The sequence below is a fragment of the Protopterus annectens genome, chromosome 3.part1 (genome assembly GCF_019279795.1).
Source record: "Protopterus annectens isolate FY-2018-M chromosome 3.part1, PAN1.0, whole genome shotgun sequence".
Classification (NCBI taxonomy): domain Eukaryota; kingdom Metazoa; phylum Chordata; order Ceratodontiformes; family Protopteridae; genus Protopterus; species Protopterus annectens.
In genome coordinates, this window is record NC_056732.1 from 1,724,224,547 (window position 1) to 1,724,250,273 (window position 25,727).

The following is a 25,727-nucleotide window of genomic DNA, read 5'->3' on the forward strand; positions in this document are numbered from 1 at the left end:
TGAACTCTTTGCATCTAAGACAAGACAAAATAGTGGCATTTGGCATCAAGGCTGCAACGTCTTCGACTGTGCGCATTGGACGATGAGGTCTTTTTAGCGCTTTGTTCAAAACTCATGGATAAATACATATTTTGATGTTATCTGAACTTTTCTTATGAGCTACCACCATGGAAGATACCCATTAATTTGGAGTTTCAACTGGACAAATCACACCTTTTCGCATCAATTTATCTAACTCGGCTTTGACTCTGTCTTGCATGGTTGTTGGAACTTTACATGCTGGCCTGATAACTGGACTGACCTCTGGGTCTAACTTCATGGAGTACACAACTGGAAGTTTGCCTAGTTTGTCCTGGAAAAGATCAGCATTGGTAGAAAAAATGTACTGGGCAAAATTAGAGTAGTGGTCTTTTAAGCTAACATGGTGAACTTGCTTATTAAATGAAAGCAGTCCCATATTCAATTCCGAGCCCTAATAATGGCTGGACGTGCCACTTGACTACATAAAATAATAAGTAGTAGATTCTTCCAGCAGAGTAACATGAAAGCACAACTGAGCCTTCTGTTTGAATTTCTTCAACTCCATAAGCAACAAGTTTCGCACACCTTGCCAAATCAAGCCTTTCACCTTTACACACTCTTCACAAATGTTTCTGCAGACATAACATTGCACTTCGAGCCTGTATCTACTTTGAGCTTTGTGGGTTTGCCATTTATCTGAGCAGTACAAAATACTTCATTCTTCACCCTTAAATCTACTGCACTGACCATTTCATGAAGCACTGACACACCATCAACATAAAGAGTACAGTTGCCATTGTCTAACTGATCAACTCGGTTCTTAAAATGGTCCCTTTTAATAAAAGATTGTGGGCCTTTTGTTTTGTAAAATTTTTTGAAATAGTTCCATTTATTGCATTTGTGGCATTGCTAACCAAAAGCAAAACACTTTTCCCTTTTAGATTCATGACTTCCACCACAATTACGACAGTTAGCAATGAAACTGGGTTGGGGCCCATGCTTTGAGTTTGCTGACTCACTCTTATGCTTCACTGAGTGGCGCTTCTGGAATGTGCTAGAAAGTTATGGGGTTTACCAGGAGATGCTGCAGGGGTTACAGCTGCCATGTGCTTGGGCCTGTTTATTTTAACCACATGCTGCATACTATATGAGCTTTACCACTGTGCCTTCTAGAGCTACTCTCATTTGTAAGCATATTTGTGTGCTTTTCTGCGAGCTCATATATCTGACAAATCTCAACAGCCTTATTCCAGGTTAAATCACTGATATGAAGCAAAATCTTTCTCACAGCATCATCTTTTATACCACACAAAAGTCTGTTTTTTATTAACTAATTTGTTAAGTCACCAAATCTGCACGTTCTAGGTTTATTTCTCAGGTCAGTTATATATGTTGCAAAAGTTTCATCAGGTATTTGATCCCTTGTACAAAATAAGTGCCTTTCCTTTGTAACACTTGTTTGGGAATTACATATTTCTCTAAATTGGTTAATGCACTCTGGGTCCACCCTTGACTCAGCCAGTAGAGCTAACAGGTGCATACACAAATGAACGTTCCCTTTCAATAGCTTCTGACCTAGCTAAATTAAGTACAATAAATGTCTTTGTACAGTCATCTTTATCAGAAAATGCAGGCTGTATGAAATTGTACTCTTGCTCAAACATTCTCCTGTTCTCAGCAGTATTACTGCCATACACAAGTGCAGTGGGTTTTTGAAATCCGCCTGCCATGCCCTCAAAGTTTCTATGAGGCCCTTTTGGAGGATGCTTGTGTCGGCTGGAGAGTCTATTATGGCACCCAGTTTGCAATCATCTGTGAACTTGGTCAGCCACAGTCCTTCCATGTTGGCCTGTACCTCCAAGAAATATATACCGAACAAGAGAGGTCCCAGGACTGAGCCTTGTGGGACGCCACTTGTAACTGGTTTGGAGTCTGACATGGCTCCGGCAATTCAAACCATGTGGGTTCTGTCCTTGAGCCAGTTTGCAACCCATCTAATGACATAGGGATTTATATTTAAGCTGGTGAGCTTATCTATAATGCCCGAGTGGGGTATTGTATTGAAGGTTTTTGCGAGGTCCAGGTAGGCTGTGTGGACCACCTTCCCCTCATCAATGGCCTTGGTGACTGTTTCAAAGAAATCAACCAGGTTTAAGAGGCAGGATCTGCCCTTAACAAAGCCGAACTGGGTAGGATCCAGTGTCTGTAGGTCCCCAATATCTTTATTTATGAGGTCCATGATGATCCTTTCCATAGCTTTGCAGACCAAGCTAGTCAGGCTTATGGGGCAATAGTTTCCAGGATCCACTGAGGCACCACCTTTGTGGAGAGGGACCACTGTTGCTGTATGCCACTCTTTGGGTACATATCCTGTAGTAAGGCTGAGATTGAACAGTAGTTTTATGTTTGTGTTTAGCTCTTCTTGGAGTTCAACTAGAAAAGAAAAAGCAGCAAATGCACTGTGTGCAAAATTCTGTCTCTGTGTCTTGGGAATTCACCTCTATTCAATGCTCTTCTTGGAGTTCATGTAGGACGCAGCCCGGGACACCGTCTGGTCCCATTGATGCTGTGTTTTTTGCTTTGGAGTGGGCGGCTCTTACCTGAGCATCTGAGATGTCAGGGGGGCAGCACTCTGCTGGGATAGATATTTGCCCTTTTGGTGGGGAATGTGGGGAGAAGTTTGCGCTGAACCTGTCAGCTAGGATGTTGGCAATGTCTGTGGGTTCGGTGTATTTTTTGGACTAATTCTGAGCATATCTGGGAATTCCCACCCAGGTTCCTAACATAACTAAAGAAAGCCTTGTGAATATCCTTAGTGTCCTGTGCAATTTTTCTCTCGAAGCTGGCCTTAGACGATTTTATGAGTGCCCGTAGTTTTTTGCTAATACTGATCAGAGATGCCTCCCCTTTTTGGGATTTTGCTCTATCATTTAGTAGCTTCCTCCTTCTATTGTATAGTTTGTTTATGGCTGGGGTCCACCAGACAGGACGTCTGCCTTTGGAGGATTGGGTCTTGGTTTTATTTGGGATTGCATGATCCATGCATTCCTGAAGGTGTTCATAGAATGCATTTATAAAGGATTCTGCGGTCTGGGCCGTATTTTCCACAGGCCCAGGGGCTTCGAAGGATTCCACCTCGGTTTTGAGGAGTGTGAAATATGCTTTAGAGAAGTTTTTCACTGTGGTTTTCTGGGCAGGAAGTGGGGTCGGGATGTGAATATCCAGTGAGATTAGTTTATGGTCTGATCTTACCAGTGAGGGATACACTTCTGGTCTGGAGCACAGAGTCCCCATGTTGGTGATGATCAGGTCCAGTATGTTTTCCCCTCTTGTGGGAGTGGTAACAAGTTGTTCCATAGCATTTGAGTTTATAAATTCTAGGAACCTTTGGGCTAGGGTGTTGGAGCTAGAGTAATGCTCCCAGCCTATGTTTGGGTAGTTGAAGTCGCCCAATATAATAGTATTTGGAGAGACCTTCATATTTTCCAGTGTTCTCAGGAAGGCCGAGTGGGGTTCCTGGGTTTGGGAGGGTGGTCTGTAGCAGACTATAAACTGGAAGGCAGTTTTACCCACTGTTAGTTGCACATGGATAGTCTCTGATGCTTCGTGCTGTGCCACCATCCTGGGGGTGTGGGTATCTTTGACGAATATTGATACTCCCCCTCCTTTTCTGGTTCGGTCCAAGTTTTGGGGCCGAAAAGCATGGTATGAGGTATAACCTGGTAGTGCTGGGGTGCTCTCGGGAGCCTTGAACCAGGTTTCTGTTACTGCACAGATATCGATGTTCTCCATGCTAAGGAGAGTTTCGAGTGCGTGCATTTTGAGGTTTAGACTTCTGGCGTTAAGTAGCATTACTCTTAGTTTCTTATCCCTTGTGATACCTATGGAGATGGGTTTGTCTTTTGAGCCTTGCCTAAAAAAGGCACTATGGGGGTAGCAAGAGCCTTTGCCAATATCCGAAAGCCCAGGGGTGACAGGTGCAAGCCGTCCCTAGCGAAGCATCGTGGTTTGTTGAGCATGTCATCCCAGGCTGACAGGCATTGGATCCCTTTGAATGACACCTTCATATTGTGGCATCATTCTTGGTGAGGGTAAGATGCTACTCAAGGTCAGGGTCATACTGGCCTGGGCCACATGCTCAGAGAGCTCCTCTATGTCTCTTTTCATGTAGTCCAGGGAGGTACGTCTCAGGTCATTCACACCAGCATGGACAATGACTGAGTCATATTTGTACTTGCCTTGGAGTGACCTGAGTACTTGTGTTATGTGGCGGATCCTAGCACCCGACAGGCAGCTCACCATGACCTTCTCCTTGTTCAGCCTGGTGAGCGGGACGTCAGTGTGCCTGACGATAGAGTCACCTATAACAAGTATATCAGGTGTGTTGTTTAGCCTTAAGGGCTGTGACTGTTTGGCACACTGGCTTTGTGAGCTATGTGTTGCACGTGTTTTGTTTTGGGGTAGCGGTTGCTTGGGTGTCTGCTTTGGAGGTCTCTGCTGCTTAGGCAGATTTTTATTTAGAGCCTTCAAGTATGTTTTTGTGTGTTTATGTGTTTGGTTTGTTGTCGTGGTAGGTCTATGTGAGACTGGAATTGTAGTGAGTGTGGTTTCCTTCTCCTCCTGACTGGTTACGCCAGTACTGAGTTGAGAGAGCTTAGCCTCCAGTTTGGCTATATGGATGCATCTCTCACATGTGTTGGAATTTGTTGGGAGGAGGAGAGGGTTGTTTGTGTACATGAGGCAGTTGTAACATTGCCTCAAGATTCCCAGATTCACCAGCTGGACCGGAGAGGAGATTGACAACTGACCTTTGGACATGCTAGAATAGTAATGGGAATTCCTTTATAATTGAAAAAAAAGGGCCAATGGGGAACAAGGTACTCAAGGGGAGTTTGTGAGGGTGTAGTGCTTTTAATTTTTTAGTGCTGACTTATATAATTGCTTTAGTGAGCAAGTGCCAGGTAACTTAAATGCAATGTGTTACACCGCAAGGTCCTTTTTTATGTAAGCTGCCACCACCATAGCATCTACTGGCAAACCACTAGACCAATGGGGTTGATCCTCTGGAGGGGAGACTATCTTATCTGATCTCCTGGGGATGGCCTCAACAGTGTTGGGATTCTTCCATGCTCACTGCACGATGAGCTTGACCAACTCATCGGCCGGTGAGGGGGTCACCCAAGAAGTAGAGGGCCAAGAGTGGAAGGCCTGCAGGAATATGGATTCCTCTGAGGAAGGGTTGGAGGGCTTCCAGTCACCCCTCTGCTTCAAGATTTCCAGGATTTCTTCAAATGAGACATCATCAGGGGGTAACTATGGAGATCCTTCCCCATCATCGTAGTCTGTATCTTCCTTGAGGGACTCCTCTGGGGAGTCCCCATGTGTTTCCTCTTAAACGCCCGTTTCCGAGGGGGTTCTTCGGTGGGAGCATCCGAAGAAGACTTGGAAAGGTAAATACCCTGAACAGGGTTTCCCTGGGCCTTGCGCTCTCGGAGTCCTGGGGGGTGGCCTTTGATAGCTACAGGGAATGGGTGGAAGTTCCAACGTAGGAGGATTGCTCAAAGCAAGCACCCTCTCCATCACCCAGAAAGCAGGCCTGCCTGAAGAGGAATGGGAGCCTGGAACTGAAGAAGACAATTTCGGAACCAGAGTCACACCCCGCTCCATGAGGTCTGCTCCCGGAGATGGAGCCTCAAGCAAAACCAGGGAGGGAGTCACCCTCGGACCCGAAGACGGAATCGGCAACACAACCAAAAGTGTGGCTGGAACCGAGGGTTCCACCCCCCCCAAAGCATGAGATTGAGGAAGGGTGGGTTCCAACGGAACAGACACCCAAAGGGGCCTCAGAGCCTCAGACACGGTCGTTGTCGGTGCCGAGGCAAGGGGTCATTCTCATAGACATCGGAGACATGAGCCTCAGAATAGAGGGATCCAAGGAAGGAGAATACATGGGGGTCGCCGGGGTAATAGACCCAAAACCCAGAGTGGGATGGGCTCTAGGAAAATTTGTAATTCCCCTGGCAGTCAGCAGCTGATCAAAGATGTGCACCACATCCAATTCTGATAGGCTCCTGGCGGACCTTACCGATGCCCCTGAGGGGGAATCAGAACAGTCCAAAAAGGGGCTAAAGGCTTGTCCGGCAAATGGATCCACAGACTGGGAGTACTGGGTCCATGGTGTATTTGAAAAATGGCACCGAAGATTCCAGTTTAGAAACAGGCAGCAGGGGAATAACTGTAGCCGAGAACGGGCTCGGAGCCGAGGTCACAGCTGGGGTTGAGGTCAATAGCGTCTCCGAAGATGTTGTCGGAACCGACTTCAGAGCGGAGATGGGGGACACCAGTGACGAGGTAGAGGCAGGCAAACTGGCCGGAACCGAAGTTGTAGTGGAAGTCGTAGTCGTCGGCCCGAGGCGATCATGGCAACCTCTGCATGAACCACTGAAGCCAAACTCAGAGCCGAGGTGGTCAGAACCGATGAGGTGATTTGGTGCTCAGTAGAAGTCTTATGGGCCTTGTGCTTATGAGTCTTGCCCCTATCACCGGCTGGTGAAGAGGGGTCTGAACGAGGACGTTTTTTGTCCACAGAAGGAGGGGATGAGACCTCTGACGCAGAAATAGCCTCCAAAAAAGGCAAAGGAAGCAGGCCCTTAAGGATTAACTTTTTTCGTCCTTCATTCTGCATCCGCTGACTGAAGCTGGCACAAATGTCAAAGGGAGGTTTCGCAGATAAGTGCAGAACCCCCAAACAATACACACATTCCTCATGTAAATCACTATTCAGGGGTTTACCACTGCAAAAAGAGCAGTGTTTAAACCCCATAGTCCCTTTCTTTTCAGACATAACAGAAGAAACACACACAACGCTCAACTAAAAGAAAAGTTTTATATATAGATATATATATATATATATATATATATAAAGAGAGAGAGGGAAATACCAACAATGGTACTCGGAATACCACAAGGGTAAAAAGGGCAATACCAACAATGGTACGATAAAAGAGATACCTGTGGGTAGAGCTGAGTGAGTAATTAGAGAAGAGATAACAAACTGACAGGAAAGAACTCACAAATACTTATAAAATTTGAAAAATATAACAGCTGGACAGCTCAGTGAAATGCTGTTATATGGTTGCGCAGCAACCGAGATCTGAGGTAACTGAGTGAAGGGCATTGTGGGTAGCAGCTTACCTGAAGAGTTTTTGTGCACGCAAGCTTGGTATAAGGCTGACTCAGTTCCGAGGGCTCGGAACCGAACCCATCAGTGATGAATAGGAAGAAGATTAACAACTTCAGATAACATATTTTTAACAAATCATTGATGTGGGCTGTAAATGGAATTCTGCCTACCACTACCACAGATGTAAGTATTCTTGCTGCCTGAAGACCTGAAGGTAAAACACTTCCTGAGAAAGAGAATTGGAAGAGAAAATTATCTTAGGAAAAGACAGCCTTCCTATCAGAGTGCCAATGTACATGAAAAGGAAATGCTGTAATGTCCTAACATAAATTTCACTGCAAATATCTGCCATTACTGATTATCCCAACACTGTAGCAAGCCTATACTGGATATGGTACCATGTGGTACTGATAGAAGGTGAATCAGTACAATGTTATTAGTTTAGCTTAACAAGATTATTTCATTATTACAGTCCCTGCACTAGCAAATTATTTTCTCTTGAAATGACTCTGAGGTGAGTAGGACAGAGATGCAGCCATTAGCACTGCTGCCCTATGGCACTTGCTTTTCCTGATTCAGTCTCATATGGGTGCCTTATATGTGCCATTTGCATGTACTCCCAGTGTCTGCTTAGGTTTTCACTAGGCGCTCCACATCACAAAGACATGCTGTGCACAAGCTAGTGATCTTCCAAATACCTCACAGACAAGAAAGCCATATTTGTGTGTGCATGTAATGTGTGACAGACTGGCATCTAATCCAGAATTAGTTTATCTGCCTTACACTCCCTTACTACCGGGATAAACTCTGCCTGTCCAGTGACCCTGAACTAAAAGAAACATGTATCAGTGAATGAATGGATCATTCTGAGATGATGCAGTTTATTTACAAAAAGACTTCTTAAAATAAAAAAGAAGAAATGAAGACGAAGTTATTTCTACATCAGATTCTGCGGTACAAGTACACAGTATCCAGAAAACTTGGGGCCTGTCCTTAACAGGTCAAAATAATACTGATGATGAAACTGATATAATACAAATCATTGTTGGGTACTGTGATACCTATACTCTGTAACACCATATTTGTATTAATGTCAAACTGAACACTTAATTGCTGGACTTCTCAGCAATGGCTTTCAACGATAAAATATGAAGAAAACCATTTTGTAAAAAATGAAGGAAGCGTATTAAAATCAGTATAATACATAGCACGTTAACATTCGGAATATAACGGACGTTTTAACAAATGCTAGAAAATAATAGCAGCACCATCCTTTCAGTTATGTATAACCCTGACATAATGACAACACACCTGATATCCCCTTACCTACTGATATCATGTTCTCATAGTTTTCTACCATCACGTTCCTGTGTAGCTCTTTCTCCTGTTCACTCAGCATCTTCCACTCCTCTCTTGAAAACTCAACAGCGACATCTTCAAATCTTTGTGGAACCTGAAAGCAGAAAATGTTTACTTTATATCTCACACACCTTTAAAATATTTCAAAAAGAGTAAAACCAGATATTTTCAAAATTGTGCAGGTTCACTAGTTGCTAATCTGCTAGAATAAATCATATTTTCTTCCCATTAATTTGGAATGAGTTAGCCAGAATAAACAATTACTTTCATTCATTATTTAGTAAAACATAACTTGAGAAGCAGCGGTGGTACAGCGGTTGCGTTGTTTCCTCACAGCAAGAGGTTCTCCTGTTCGATTCTCAGCTAGTGTGCAGGGAGTGCCTTCTGTGTGGAGTCTGCATGTCCTCCCCGCGGTCGTGTGGCCTCCGAAAGACATGCATGAATGGGCATTCCTTGCTGAAGGTTGGGTGTCGGGTTGGCAACTCTGCACCATAAAAATCTACTGCCAATCATTAGCAGACCAGAGTTCCGCTGTGGCGACCCCTTACCGGGAAAAGCCGAAAAGACAAACAAAAACATTTAGTAAAACATAACTTACTGGAATAAGCAGCAAAAGACATGACGACATTTATCAGTACATGAAAATAGTACAGTTTTGTACCTACCATAAATGTAGATGTTCGAGTGCTAATACAGCTGCAGTCATAACAGATGGGTTCTCCTGCTGTCAGGCGGGTCCTCGGTCGGCCGAATTCCAAAGTCTAGGTCCGGCGTCGCTTGTCGTCGCTTCTTCCCTGACGTCAGTGCGACAGGGGTATAAAAGAACCAGCCAACGCCATTTTCTTCAGTTTTTCTTGCCCCAGATATCAGGTGCCCCCAGAAGGAAGGCAATACATAAATTTGTGTAATAAAACAATGCAAAATAATCAAAATACAGTAGTTGCAAGCAAATACACCATAAATGAATACCCCAATCAGGATGTATGAGGAGGTGTTAGCCAATAGGCCTGTCCCAAGAGGGGAAGGAGGGAGGGAAACCTGGACTGCAGCTGTATTAGCACTCGAACATCTGCATTTATGGTAGGTACAAAACTGTACTATGTTCATCGTGCATACAGCTGCAGTCATAACAGATGGGTAGAATCCCAAAGCTATGAAAGGGGTGGTAGGCACTAGGTGGAACTAGGAGGAGCCAGGATGCCCTGCAAGACTGCAGTGGCAAAGCCTGCTCTAGTTTTGGAGTATAATGGTAGGTGGTAGTGCTTGGAGAAGGTATGCACAGAACTCCAAGTGGCTGCTTCCAAAATATCTTTGGTAGGAACTCCTCTGAGGAAAGCTGCAGAGGTAGCTGTGGCCCTTGTGGAGTAAGATCTGATGCCTGCAGGTACAGTTTTACCATGGAAAGAGTAACAAAAGCGTATGCAGTGGGCTATCCATTTTGAAATTGTCTGTTTGGAAATTGGCTTCCCTTGAGCTCCTATAGCATAGGACACAAAGAGCTGTTCTGATTTTCTGAAAGGCTTTGTTCTGTCCAAACAGTAACGCAGCTGTCTGTGGATGTCCAAAGAATGTAGTAATCTCTCCCATTTGTTTTGAGGATTAGGGTAAAAGGTAGGTAAGTATAGACTGATTCAAAGCTACCCTGGATACCACCTTTGGCATAAAGGACGGCCGGGTTGGTTCATAAGGAAACTCTGTCCTAATGGAAGATGATAAAAGGCTGCACAGCCATGAGGGCTTGTAGTTCCGATACCCTACGAGCTGAGGTGATAGCCAGAAGGAAAGCTGTTTTCCAGGACAAATATTGCAAATCTGTTGAGGCAGCTGGCTCAAAAGGAGGCAAGGTCAGCTTTTCTAGAATGAAATTGAGGTCCCACGCAGGTATTGGTTGTTTCCTTGGGGGTTTTATATTCTTAGCCCCTCTGAGGAACTGTCTTAAGAGGGGGTGAGAGAATAAGGGTGGATCAGTGTTGTATTCTGCAGAAATGGCTGAGGCATGGATTTTGATGGAGGAGAATGAAAGTCCACTGCTTAGCAGCTCAGCTAGATACTGTAATATTTGAGGTAAATTCAGTTTTCCAGGATTCTGGCCCTTTTTCTCATTCCAGGCACAAAACCGTTTCCATTTTGCGGAGTAAGCTTTTCTAGTAGACGGCCTTCTGGCCTCCAAAATGACATCCTGCACCTCCTTGGAGAGTAGGGTCTGTTGTGATGTTAAGGAATCTTCCATGCGGCCAGATTGAGTGTTTTCAGCTGACTGTGAAGAGTTTTGAAGCTGTGCTGAATCAGAAGAAGAGGCATTAGAGGTAGGGTCCATGGAGGGGAATGCGTCAGGCTCCTCAGGAGTGGGTACCAGTGCTGTCTTGGCCAGTCTGGAGCAATGAGAATCATCTTTGGTCTGTCTGCTCTGGTTTTTAATAGAACTTTGGGCAGCAGAGGAAGAGGTGGAAAGGCATAAACTGTCATTGTTGTCCAACTGAAAGAGACAGCGTCCACTCTCCAGGCCTTTGGATGAAAAGTCCTTGAGCAGAATTTTGTCAATTGGTGATTTTTGTGGGAGGCAAAGAGATCTATGTCTGGCCTTCCCCATGCTTGAATTATCTCTGTAAAAACTTGAGGATGCAACTTCCATTCGTGTGGATCTGTCATATTTCTGCTTAGGTTGTCTGCCAGCGTGTTTTCCTTGCCTGGCAAGTACTGTGCTTGAAGTTCGATTTGTAATTCCAGAGCCATGTTCCAAAGTGACATGGCCAGCCTGCATAGGGGGTATGAATGAGTTCCTCCCTGTTTGTTTATGTACCACATTACTGTGGTGTTGTCTGTCCTTATCAATAGTTGACCTGGATGCAGAAGGTCTTTGAAAGCTATAATAGCATTTATTACTGCTAGCATTTCCTTTTGATTGATGTGAAGGTGCTTTTCTTTTTGGGACCATTTGCCCTGAATGCACCGATCTGTCATGTGCGCCCCCCAGGCATTGTCCGAGGCGTCTGTTGTGATGACTTGATTTGCTTGAGGCTTGCAGAATGGGAGACCTGTGTTTGTTTGGCATGCTTGAGCCCACCACAGAAATTCCTTTTGAAGACATGGAATTAGTGGTATTATTGTTTCCAAACTGTGGCTGTGTTGAGACCATAGGTTTTTCAGGTACCACTGAAGTTTCCTCATATGCAGCTTTGCACATGGGATTAGTAGGATGCAAGATGCCATGAATCCCAGAGCCTGCAGGATTTTCCTTGCAGTCAGCCTGGTGAAATTTGCTAGTGTTCTGAAGTATTGAGTTAGTTGCCCCTGCTTCTCTGGCGTGAGGTAGGCCATCTGGGTGTTTGTGTCCAAGTTGGCACCCAGGAAAATTATTTTCTGAGAGGGTATTAGCCTTGATTTCTTTTTGCTGACTGTGTATCCCAGAGAATTCAACAACATTATTACAAAAGCCAGATGTTTCAGAAGTATGTGCTTGCTGTCCGCTTGGATCAGGCAGTCGTCCAAATATGGGTATATTTGTATCCCTTGAAGTCTGCAGTAGGTGATTACTGATGCCAGGCATTTCGTGAATACTCTGGGTGCAGTAGATAAGCCAAAGGGCAATGCAGAGAATTGATAATGGGTTGAACCTGCAAGAAATCTGAGGTATCTTCTGCAATTTTGTCTGATTGGGACATGCAGGTATGCCTCCTTGAGGTCCAATGTTACCAGCCAAGACTCCTTGCCCAGCATGGGAAGAAGCTGCTGTAATGTGAGCATCTTGAATTTTGGTACGAGTAGAAATGTGTTTAGCATGGATAGGTCCAAAATAGGTCTCCAATCTTTTCCCTTCCTTGGTACCAGGAATAGTCTGGAATTAAAACCTTGACCTTGTTCGTGAGTAGGTACCTCTTGAATAGCTTTCATGTCCATGAGATCTGAAATTTGTCTTTGTGCCTCTGCCCTTTGATTGTGTGGCAGGTTTGGCATGCCTCTCATTTTTGGAAGGGTGTGAAAATGGAATCTGTAGCCTCTGTTTATAATGTCCAGGATCCATTTGTCTTTAGTGACAATATGCCAATTTTTTGAAAATAATGCCAGTTTTCCGCCTAAGGGTGCTGCCATTTGAGCCTTGCTTGGCATGCAAAGGGGAAAGTCATTGGGCTTGCTTTCTGAATGGCTGCGAACTATCCTCACCACCTCTTTGGGTAGGAGCTTGCCATTGTCTGCCTCTAAACGATCCTTGAGATTGCCCTCTGCCCCTCTGGCGCCTGTATCTACCTCTTTGGGGTCTGTCCGTGGCTGGAAAGGACCAATTTTTGGAAGGTCAATTTCTACTGAAACGTGGAGGTTGTACCTGTAGAAAATCTTTCACTGTTTGCATTGATTTAACCTTTTCCTCCATTTTCTTTAATACCTCCTCAGCTTTAACACCAAATAATACATCCTTTCGCAGAGGGGCATCTAGTAATTTAGCTTTGACATGATCTGGCAAGGTTTGCTCCTTGAGCCAGGCATGTCTACGTATGACTGAACCTGTAACAGCAGCTCTACATGAGGCCTCTAGAGCATCAAAACCACATTGCAAGGTATGTTTACCCACTTGTTCTGCACTATGCATCAAATCCTGCAACTCCTTCAAGTCTGGTTGTTCAGGTTGTGACATTTTACTTCTCAACTGTGATAACAGAAACTGTTGGTACTTTAGCATATGGAACTGGCAGTTTAATGCCCTCATGGTTAAGGTGGCAGAGGTGTATACCTTTTTTCCCCACCTTTCTAAGGATCTGGAATCTCTCTCGGAAGGTAATGGATTTTTAGCAGTGGAGGCCTTAATTCCCTTGGGGCACTGTGAGATAGTTTCTGGGTCAGCCGCATGGCTTTTGTATAAAAATTGGTGTGAGTCAGGAACCCGGTAGTACCTGTCCGGCTTGACTGGGGCTGGAGGTAAGGAATCCGGGTTAAGGCAGGCCTCCAAGTACACATCATCTAGTATGTCTAAGACAGGAGGTATAGCCAGAGGCCTGTGGTGAGGTAGCAAGAGAAAATCCCTAAGCCTTTTCTTGGAATCTGAGTACTCTTGGCCTTCCCAGTGGAAGTGTTCCCTTAAGGTATGCAAGGTTTCCCCAAATGAGTAATCCTCTGGGGGGGGAGACAGAGGGAATGGACTCCTCTGCATCAGAATCTTCAAAAGGGGAGTAAGAATGTTCTTGTTCATCAGAGTGCTCTGAAATAATGGAGGCCTGGTCAGAGGAGGGGGATTCTTCCTCCACTCTGGGCCTTTTGTCTGGGGGTTGAGAACCCTGATAAGAGTAATTAAATCCTCAGCCATTTTAAGCATCTGTTTTTTAGGCATGGGGGCTGGAGAAGGGCCCTGTGTAGCTTGTCTCTTAGAATGCATGGCTGCTTTAGACTTAGTGAAAGCCTTGATGGAAAAGGAAGAGGAAGGTCTAAAGACACCTTGAGAGGAGGCAGACCTGTCTACATTTTGAGATTCACCACCAAGAGTGGCTTCGGTATCTGTAGTCAGGGTGTGGGCCGAGGAGCCTGCGACCTCGGGCACAGAAGACACCGCCAATGAAGAGTCGTCGGTAGGCAGGGGCTGCATAAGTGCCTCACTGAGAACCAGACCACCTGTAGTCGGCTTTGGCGTGGTGTCGGTAGAGGCTGCGGACCTCGTGTGTCGGTCCTTATCTTTGCGTTTTTTTTAGACAAAACTGGAGTCGGAGTATCCGACGACATAATATAGTTAAATTTTTTACCAAAATAGTGCTGGGCGAACTCCGCCCGATGCTTAATGGTGCGTTTGTTGAATGTAGCACAAAAACGACAGACCGAGACGTCGTGGTCTGGGCCTAAGCAAGGAATGCAGAGGGAATGAAAATCCTTATGCGGTATTTGTTTCCCACATGAAATACAATTATTAACTTTGTCTGACATCAGTCTGAGGCAAGAAAAGTTTCCCCAACGGGGTACTTAGCTTTCAAGAAGACTTCGGTTGCAAAATTTTCGAAATTTCAGGAGCTGGCCGACCGGCACTTGCGAACTGCTTCTGCTTCGGGCACCGCGCGGCAAGAAAGACTGAAGAAAATGGCATCGGCTGGTTCTTTTATACCCCTGTCGCACTGACGTCAGGGAAGAAGCGACGACAACCGACGCCGGACCTAGACTTTGGAATTCGGCCGACCGAGGACCCGCCTGACGGCAGGAGAACCCATCTGTTATGACTGCAGCTGTATGCACGATGAACATCATATACATTTGTACAAGAGCACTTCACTGACTGCATTCAGACTGATCAGAAGTCTAGCGACTTTTTGACTGCCAAAATGATGAATTTCAGGGTATAATTCAAGAGCATTTGTGACTATCTAAATAAATGTTAATAATGTGCATTTGTATATCTTATGGTTTAAAAGATGACACAGCATTGTGAAACAGTTTACAGGATGGTGACATGCAACATCTGAATATGGCATGTATATTACAAAGAAATATACATATAATTCTTAAATTCCTATTTTAATAGCAGTCCAATGATATATAAAGACAATGCACTAGTTATTAAACTTGTGAAATATTTCACAGCTAAAACTAGTGACTTATACTTAAATATGAATATAGAAATAAGCATTTATAGTTGTAGCAGGCCTTACAGCAATGCTACATGTCCCTACACTCACCGCTGTAAAAGTTCTTCATACTGTAAACATTTTTCATACATAATACAATGTCCAGACCCTCCCTTCTGTACTGTCTACAGTCTTGTATTGGATATTTTCTTTATAAAGCTCTAATGTTAGTTGCTCAACAGGTAGCACAATTGCCTTTGGTGCTAGAAGAACAGAAGGTTGTCGGTTCTAATCCCACTCCAGGTAACTGAATTGCTGACACTGCGGTGTAACATTAGGGGTGTGCTGTAATTCTGAGTGTGCTATGGTTTGAAAGAGATATTAAAATGAGGTCCCATCTGCTGGATGCTAAAGGACCCATGGCACTTGTTCAAAAGAGTAGGGGGAAGTTCCCTGATGCCCTGGCTACATTTTCCAAGTACTATAAATACAACCTCAGGTTTCTCTTGAAAAGAGGCCACTAGTCTAGTGGGACAAACTTGGTCAACAAAGGATAACTAAAAAGAAGAAACAGAATATTAAGAGCAACAGATTTACAAAATCAAAACGTAAAAATAGTTTTCTGAGTGCAATTAAAATTAGCTTTAAGCACTTTCTGACTGAAGGTGGTAGATTTTGCTCAATTCACACTTTTAATGCAGCTGTTCCTGGATAACAATGACTTCATTCAGCTCAGTTGTGAAGATGACGTCTGTTAAAGTACATGGACACTAAACAGCGAGGAAAAATGTTCAGTAGTTACTTCAATGCAGGACCTTAGTCCGAGTACAAGGCAACTGAATGAAACAGAAATGCTAAGTTTTATGCCTTTCAACATGCAAAAATAGCTTGAATGACACAGGGGAAAAGAGTAAAATCAAAGAGGACTCTTACTAACACAAAAAGACAGAAGGGGAGAATAACATTAGAATATTTGGCATGCCTGAGAAACTTGAAGGAAACTATATGGTAGCTCCATAATGTCTTGGACTCCCCAGGCATTAAAACTATCAGAGCTAATGCATTTTGGTATGAAGAGGGCACAGAGGTCAATTTGTCTAAACCCTACAGCCAATGGAAACACTAAACACAACTGTTAAAATACTATATTACTTGGACAAAGTGTGTTCTAAACAATTAAGTGTGGGATTACGCTCCAATTAAAGTAGGTTAAGACCTTACCTTGTTTGATAATTGCTATGCCACTAAAACCTTGGAGATAAGAATATCTGCCTACTTTCTAATAAAAGCAGTAAAAAAGTGTGATTAGTATTCAACGTGAACTTTGTCATTCTGACCGCACAACAGTGCAACTGAACAAAACTGCGTTACTTTGAACTCAATGTGCATACAACATATACTAATAATATTAGTACAACAATAACACATACACTAATGCTAATCCAACAATAACAACAGTAAGACATTTATGCAGTGCAGTAACAAGTACAATGACATGCACCAAGACTATTCCACTTACATGTCTTCGTCAGTACCCAAAATATTGCACAGATAATATATTGCACAGATAAGAATTAGACATATTTCAAATTACACAGAATGCTAACTTGGCATATAGCACAGAATGTTAACTTGGCATTGTTAATACTGCACATAAGGTACAAGATTGTACTTTCACACAGTTATTGCACATGACTGGGAGTTACTTCAGCATTGTAAGTCCAGACTTCGATGACCAGCCTGGTATATGTTATGGTATATGTTATTACTGGAGTTCAAAAGTGTGATGGCTTGTGGAAAAAAGATTCTAGTAAATCTAGTGGTTTTGCAGTGCAAGCTATGGTATCTCCTGCCTGAAGACAAACACGAGAATAGACCATTTGCAGGGTGAGTGCAGTCTTTGACCATCTTCATGGCTCTGCTGAGGCACCAAGCAGAATGCAAGTCATGGACAGATGGGAGTGTGGACCTGATAATTCTCTCCGCCTCTTTCACCATCATCTGGAAAGATTTGCAATCTGAAACCATGCAGTTTCCATACCTCACCAAGAGATTACTAGTTAGGATGCTTTCGATGGTACCCCTATAGAAGGTTGTGAGAACTTAAGGTGGTAGTTTTTCTCTTCTCAACCTTCTTAGAAAGTAAAGTAGAGATGCTGTTGTGCCTTCTTGGCAATGTGATTAGTGTTTATTGACCAAGACAAGTCTTCCATGATATGTACCCAATGGAACTTGGTGCTCTTCATCCTTTCCACTGTTTTGCCTTTGATTGTGAGTGGAGAATGAGCCTTGCATCTCTTCCCGAAGTCTACTGTTATCTCCTTTGTTTTATTCACATTGAGAGCAAGGTTGTTGTTATCACACCAGACAATCAGTTGGTTCACCTCCTCTCTGTAGACTTTTTCGTCACCATTGTTGATGAGATCCACCACTGTAGTATCATCCACAAACAATGTGGTTCATGTTGTACCTAGCGATGCAGTCATGTGTCAGCATTGTGAACAGCAGGGGACTCGGGACACATCCGTGAGGTACACCAGTGCTCAGTGTGATGCTCATTGAGGTGTTGTTACCTAGTGATGCAGTCATGTGTCAGCATGGTGAACAGCAGGGGACTCGGGACACATCCATGAGGTACCCCAGTGTTCAGTGTGATGCTCATTGAGGTGTTGTTACCTAGTGATGCAGTCATGTGTCAGCATGGTGAACAGCAGGGGACTCAGGACACATCCGTGAGGTACTCCAGTGCTCAGTGTGATGTTCATTGAGGTGTTGTTACCTAGTGATGCAGTCATGTGTCAGAATGGTGAACAGAAGGGGACTCAGGACACATCCGTGAGGTACTCCAGTGCTCAGTGTGATGCTCATTGAGGTGTTGTTACCTAGCGATGCAGTCATGTGTCAGAATGGTGAACAGAAGGGGACTCAGGACACATCCGTGAGGTACTCCAGTGCTCAGTGTGATACTCATTGAGGTGTTGTTACCTAGCGATGCAGTCATGTGTCAGAATGGTGAACAGCAGGGGACTCAGGACACATCTGTGAGGTACTCTAGTGCTCAGTGTGATGCTCATTGAGGTGTTGTTACCTAACGATGCAGTCATGTGTCAGCATGGTGAACAGCAGAGGACTCAGGACACATCCGTGAGGTACCCCAGTGTTCAGTGTGATGCTCATTGAAGTGTTGCTGCCTACGCATAACTTTTGTGGTCTGTCAATAAGAAAATCCAGAATCCAGTTGCACAAAGGAATGCTAACACCCAGATGGACCAGTTTCTTAATCAGATGTTGAGGGATGACCGTGTTGAAGGCCAAGCTGAAGTCAATAAAGAACATGCACACATAGCAGTTTTTGTTCTCCAGGTGTGCCAAGGATAAGTAAAGTGCCAGTGAGATGGCATCTGCCATATAGCGACTGGATCTATAAGCGGATTGGAGTGGGTCCAGGGTTTCAGGAAGACTTGATGTTATTCCAGTCTCTCAAAGCACTTCATTACAGTGGAGGTGAGAGTTACTGGGCGGTAGTCATTCAGACTTGAGGGTGGAGACTTCTTGGACAGTGGTACAATGGTTGTATTCTTAAAGCATGTGGGTACTGTGCCTTGTTGCAGAAAGATGTTGAATATGTTGGTGAGAACAGTAGTTAATTGGGCAGCATGGTCCCTGAGCACCTGTCCCAGAATATTGTCAGGACCAGCTGCCTTTCTTGGGTTTACCCATCGCAGCACCCTTTGAACATCCTCTGGCTGAAGGCAGATCTGTTCATCACCTTGGCTGGTGGGCAGTTTCATTGCCAATGTATCGTTTCCCTTCTCAAACCTGCTGAGGTAGGTGTTGAGCTCATTGAGAAACTCTGTGTTATCATCACATTGAGAAGGTAGGGGCCTGTAGTCTGATATAGATTGTATACCTTGCCACAGATGCCTGAAGTCTCTCAGGTCCGAGAAGTGACCCTGAATTTTCTGTCCATAGGCCTGCTTAGCCTCTCTTATTCCTATACTTAGTTTCACTCTGGCTTCCCTAAGGGCATCTTTGTCTTTAGACTTAAAGGCAGCATTGTATGCCTTCAAGAGCTTGTACACTCCACTTGTGAATCAGGGTTTCTGATTCGCTCGTTGACTGTCACATCAACCTACTTTGATATATAGGCCATCACGGATGCAGTGTACTTATCCAGGTTAATTTTCTGCTCCATAGTAGCTACCTCCTTGAATATATTCCAGTCCGTGCTCTCGAAACAGTCCTGGAGTGCTCAGACTGCTCCCTCTGGTCATACCCCTACTTGATTCCTGGTTGGCTTTCCTCTGATTAACAATGGCCTATATGCTGGTAGTAGTATAATGGAGAGATGATCTGATTTACTCAGATGTGGATGAGGTACTGCCTTATATGCTAGCTTGACAGTGGTGTAGACCTTATCCAGAATGCTTGTTGCAAAGACCACATGTTGGAAGTAATGAGGTAAAACTTTTTTCAGATTTGCTTAATTAAAATTGCCTCCTATTATGTCAGCAAACTCCAGATTCTGGTTTTGCAGCTCACTGATTGATTGGCAAGAAATAAATACTTTAATATGCTGAAAGAAGTTGTCCTTTTATTCAAACTAATACATTAATCCCAGAAATGAATAATGGACTGGACTTTTTTTATTTTAAGAGCTTTCCAAACAGAAGAAGTTGCAGCACTGTGACATGAAAGAAAGCTAAGATTTCTACCAGTACTCCTGTGCCTAAAGATATGAAGAAAATGAGACGAACAGTAAAACTTAAAACATTTACAAAGTCTACACAGGAAAAATGACTGTTTCTGTATATGTATGCATACATATGTATGTAGCTGATAAATACTCATGATTGCTATTCTGTATCTTTATCAATGTGGTAATGAAGATTATACAATGACTGGCCATTAACATTCCAAAAAGAGCACGCTGACTGGTCAGCCCAACCGGTGTGCTGGCTGTAAATCTGAGCATATACCAATGGAAAAAGGTCCGGTCACCCGGACTTATTTCCATTAATGTATGCCATAAATATTTCACTTTCTTTCCCTTAAAATAAAATAAATAAATAAATAAACTTGCAAAACCAGGTACTTAAAACCAGAGACAGACAGGACAGGCAAAAATAAAAGAATAATCAGGTACTTTATGAAAAACTCGAGAAATGTACCCGATTATCCTTTTAATGTCTATGCCCCATCTCTCCTGTACCTTCAAAGTGTCCCTGCATCTAACAGCAATGGAGATCTTCCTTTCTTTATTGCCTCCTATATACAGCACCCGTCACACAGCACTGATGTACTGTCTAAGCGTGGGAATGAAAGTCCTATACGCATGCGCAGTACATCAAAAAAAGCAGAGGGATATCCTTGAAAAGCAGAACAACACCATGGAGCCACCATACAATGACATTACTTAAGAAAAGTAACACCATGGAGCCATCATACAATGACATTACTTAAGAAAAGTAAGTAATTTTTTTTTAAATAATGTCACTGCATAAAGACCCCTTGTGATTAAACCTCACCAACCGTGGGTAAATCTTCAATATACCACACTGATGTCATTGGTTATTGCTATATTATACAATGACTCTCCATTAATATTCCAAAACGTGCACACTGATTGGTCAGCGTGCCTGTTGTAAATCAGACTTATACTACTGGAAAAAGGTTTGGTTGCCCAGACATTTTCCATTACTATAAGTCTTTTTTTTTTTTTTTGTTACAGCAACAGAGAACAGATGAGCTCCGTTGCTGTAATCTCGCTATGTTAAACGGGTTTAACATAGCAAGATAGCTTAAAAAAAAAGCAACGGAGATCTTCCTTTCTCAGTCGCTTTTTTTAAAGCTGTCTCGCTATGTTAAGGTTTAACATAACTCCTTTAACATAGCGAAACACCTTTTAAAAAGCAACAGAGAACTTGCTTTCTCCGTTGCTTCCACACACAGCTCTGATGTACTGCATACGCATGCGCAGTACATCAGAATTGCAGCAGAATACCAGACAGCTGCAGAAGGGCATCACGGAGGCATTATACAATGCCATTATTTAAGAAAAGTGAGTATTTTTTTTCTTAAATAATTTCATTGTATAATAGCAATAACCCACTTTTGGGTGTGGGTAATGCTGGATTTACCCACGGCTGTCTTTGTCTAGCCACTCAGGCTTCGCCCTCGTGACCAAACCACACCAACCGTGGGTAAATCCAGCATTACCCACACCCAGGCGTGGGTTATTGCTTAATTAAAGCATTAGAATATAGAAAAAGTGTCATATGCTGAATGTCAAGCAATGGCTTGAGGAATTCTTAGACTCTTTGGAACTTAATCGACATGTGGATCCAGATAGGCATATTTGGGATAAGGGGTGGTATGAGTACATTAACTCATCTACTGACACCGTGCGTTTGAATTTCTTAAGTGGTCCACTTACTGAAACCAGGTGATAACAATGGTTAAATGTATGTCTACAGCAACTGATGGTGGATGGCTTGAGCTGTCTAGGTTTGTGTTTTTAAAATCAGTAAATAGTAACTTTTCAAGCTCTTGTTGGAGATGTCAATCAGCACAGGTAGACTATTTTCACCTAATTTGGTTCAGCATACAAGTAAAAACCCTTTGATATAATGGGAACACTATAGTAATTCATGACAGGGAGCAAGGGTGCAGGATGTGAAGTTCTGGTTAGGCCTAGTGACTTATTTCTCGACCTTACTATGCACTGAAACATTAGAAATACTATGCCTACATTGGTGACTCAATTTTTCACCACTGGAATGCCATTCCATAGGATTGCAAAAAGTACTTTCATATTCTTCAACAAATTGAAGAAATGATCTAATGTGCATCTTATTATGAAATAGTGGAATGAAGTTTGGTCGCTCTTACTGTATTTAATGCACACGTGTACTATATAAAATTATGCATTATTATGACTAATGACCGAGATGATTAACACCTCTTTCATTAACATTTCATAATACTTTGAAAAGTGAATATACTTTGTTCCTTATTGACCTAAAGTTTATTATTGTAATAAGAAGTTTGACCTGAAAATTTAATTGTTATGGTTATTATTAAACTGTTATATTTTTATAAAAAAAATAAAATATGAAATAGATGTCATGTTATACCTTTTCTTTTTTAAACAAACATTCTCTTCAGCCACTTCAAGCTTAGTGGCAGAAGTGACTAAATGAAACGTCAACACTGAATGGCAGTGCCCTCTCTGCATACCCTTTTCTTTTTATGTACAAATCTTGCCTGAGGAGGTTGTTGGGCCTTGTGCTTTAATACAAAGTATTACACAACTGGAAAGAAGCTATACTATTCTTGAGATGAGTACCAGTTATTATTTAATTCAGATGAAAAGCAGAAATTACGACCAACAGATGAAGTAATATTAAAGATAATAGGTAATCCAAACTATATTAGAAGTCTGGTTTATCACCATAAAGATTTTAAATATTTAATATCTACAATATAATTACTGCAATAAAAATGTCCGATGACAATAAAAGAACAATATCATAAATGTGAGGAGCACACAAACAAAGAATTATTTAGAGTAAAGAGAAATATTAAAAATATAAAAATAAATCCCATACTGTGACCATGGCATTAGTATATTTAAGTACGCGGTGTTCGGGGAACAATACATGGGGGCTGTTGGGGGCTTGTATCCGTGCAAAAAAAAGAAGTTATGTTCTTACCATAATGTTCCATGTGAGTTGTTCATCTCACCTTTGTTCTTACATGTGGGTTCAGAGCCAATCCATCGGCTCCGAGTCGGCCACTTTCCAAGCTCTCGATCTCTGAGAAGCTTAAGACACAGTTCCTATCCCATGATGCTCTGCTGCCAAACACTAGATCTAGTTTGCTGAACCCAGCAAGAAAACACAACTAAGCAACCCAACATAACAAAGTAACTATTTACAATTAGTTAAAAGATAACCTGGCTGACGAGAGGATACTAGTAAGATCAAGCAGACCACCAGCCATACCCCTTCTTCCAGAACATGGCGGGTGAAGGTGGGAAGGAGTGTAAGAACAAAGGCGAGATGAACAACTCACATGGAACGTTATGGTAAGAACATAACTTCTTTATGTGAAGTTGTTCAATCTCTCCATTTGTTCTTACATGTGGGTAGCGTCCCAAGCACCCTAATCCTGGGCGGCTCACTGGAGTACATTCCTGAGAACGGTGGAACCAAAGGAAGCCCTGTCCCTGGAGGCTCTGTCCAGTTTATAATGGAGTAATAAACATATGAGGTTTGGACCAAGTAGCAGCTGCATAAATGGTGTCCGAATGTAAACGAGCTGCGTGAGCTAAGGATGTAGAAACAGCCCCGGTAGAATGAGCTTTCACTTCATGCTCTAAAGGTTGATGTGAAGAAGAATATGCAAACTTTATACAATCAGAAAGCCATTTGGACAACATAACTTTGGATACCGAAAGGCCCTTCTTATTGTCTGCATGGGAAACAAATAGCTGATATGATTTTCTGAATTATTTTGTTAATTATTTTGTTTTGTCTAAATAAAATCTCAATTGTCTCTGAACATCAAGCTTATGCAACATGTATTCCAATTTACTGGCATGATGCCTAAAAAAGTGGGAAGTTCAATGGACTGGTTGAAGTTAGCTTCGGAACAGACCTTTGGTAAGAAGGATGGATTTGTTCTTAGAGACACCCTGTCGGGGTGGAAGACCAAATATGGGGGCCTAATAGAGAGTGCTTGAAGTTCAGAAACTTTAAGTGCCGAAGTAATGGCCACTAAGAAAATTGTCTTCCAAGAAAGGAACGTCAAAGGACAAGAAGGTGCGTGCTCAAAAGGGGGAAGCATGAGTTGAGACAGCACCAAAGTTAGATTCCAGGGAGTAATCGGACGTCTAATAGGGGGTCAAAAGTGACGAGTCCCTTTCAAAAAGGCTTTACATAATCTGTGGGACATAATGTTAGAACCTCCGCATCCCACATGGAAGTTAGATATGGCAGCCAATTGAATGAACCCTTATTGTAGCGGCTGCCACACCACCATGGAAAAGTGAAGTAAAACATTCCGGAATGCTATAAATAGGGGTGATTAACGGGGTCAATACCATGTTGAGAAGCCCAATGACCAAATCATTTCCATTTGCTGTTATATAGATTCCTGGTGGAGACTTTATGAGAGGAAACCAGAATATGCTGAACCGCGGGAGACAAATCATGAGACCTAGGTTGGGAAGTGGAGCAGCCAAGCTGTCAGTTTGAGGGATACAAGAGAGGGGTGAAGAACTCCCGACGAATGAGTCAGAAGGTCTGGCACTGGGTCCAGAACCCAAGGTTCTTCCGCTTGGTATGGTTGAAGGAAGGGGAATCATAGCTGCCGAAGCCAAACGGGGCTATCAGAATAACAGTCCTTCCCAGGCTTTTGGCTTTCTATAAAAATTTGGGGATCAGCGGGGATGGAGGAAAGGCATATAGGAGACCCAAGGGCCAATCGTGTATGAGTGCGTCCCTTGGGATGTCCCCCGGTGGAGGGTACAGGGCAAAGTAGCTTCTGCATTTGGCATTCATTGGGGATGCAAACAGGTCGCAGCAAGGTTGGCCCCATTTGTGGAATATCCTTTCCACCACTCATTCTTTGAGGGACCACTCGTGAGGCAACAGAATGGCTCTGCTCAATTTGTCCGCTATCACGTTGTATGACCCCGGGATGTGCGTTGCTATCAGGAAGTGCCCGGTGGATACAGCCCACTGCCAAATTTTCAGGGCCTCTCGGCATAAGGGGTAAGATCAGGTTCCCCCTTGCTTGTTGATGTACCAGACTACCATCATGTTGTCTGTCTGTACTGCAATCATCTCTCAAGGTATAGAGTCGTGAAAGTATTGCAACGCTAGGAACACTGCTCTCAACTCCAAGACATTGATGTGCAAATTGGATTCCATCTCTGACCAAGTACCTTGGACAGTTCTTCCCTGACACAGTCCCCCCCACCCTATCAGGGAAGCATCCGTGGTCACTGTGGCTGTGGGAGGGGGAAGTACAAACGGACGACCTGCAGTAACTTGGTGGCTGTTTAACCACCAAAGGAGGTCCTTTTTGCAAGTATTTGTCAGAAGAATCTTGTGTGATATTGAAAGTTGTTGATAAGACTACTGTGTGAAGAGTAACCATTAGCGTATCCTCATGTGCATACGTCCCAGAGGAACCGCTATGAGAGTTGCTGCCATGGTGTCTAACAGCTTCAGAACTTGGAATGCAGGGACTTTCTTTCCCATCAAACAAAAGGGATATTTGGTTTCGTAAGGAGATTACTCATTCTTGAGGTAATCTGACCAGGGCGGTGGTGGTGTCTAGATCTGCTCCTATAAAGGAAATATGCTGCGACAGCAATAAAGCAAATTTTTCGAAATTTAAGGTTATGCCCAACTGGGAGCACAGGCTGATAGTGTAATCCCTGGTGTGAATCTGTTGATGCCTGGTGGTGGCGGTGAAGAGCCAATCATCGAGATATGGAAACACCCGCAATCCTAAACATCTCAGGTGAGCCGTGACCACTGCCATGCATTTGGTGAACACTCTGGGGGCTGTGGTGAGACCAAAGGGCAGAGCTCAGAATTGTAGTGAATGGCCCC

General features: G+C 43.3%; 1 protein-coding gene across 1 annotated transcript in view; it reads right to left on the reverse strand.

Annotated features, from left to right (window-relative positions):
- The window catches only part of LOC122797847, a 135,380-nt gene that overhangs the window by 91,433 nt on the left and 18,220 nt on the right, over positions 1-25,727 (reverse strand). The window contains exon 3 of the mRNA XM_044066368.1: positions 8,531-8,657. Coding sequence (XP_043922303.1) covers positions 8,531-8,657 — 127 coding nt within the window. The remainder of the gene's footprint in view (positions 1-8,530; positions 8,658-25,727) is intronic.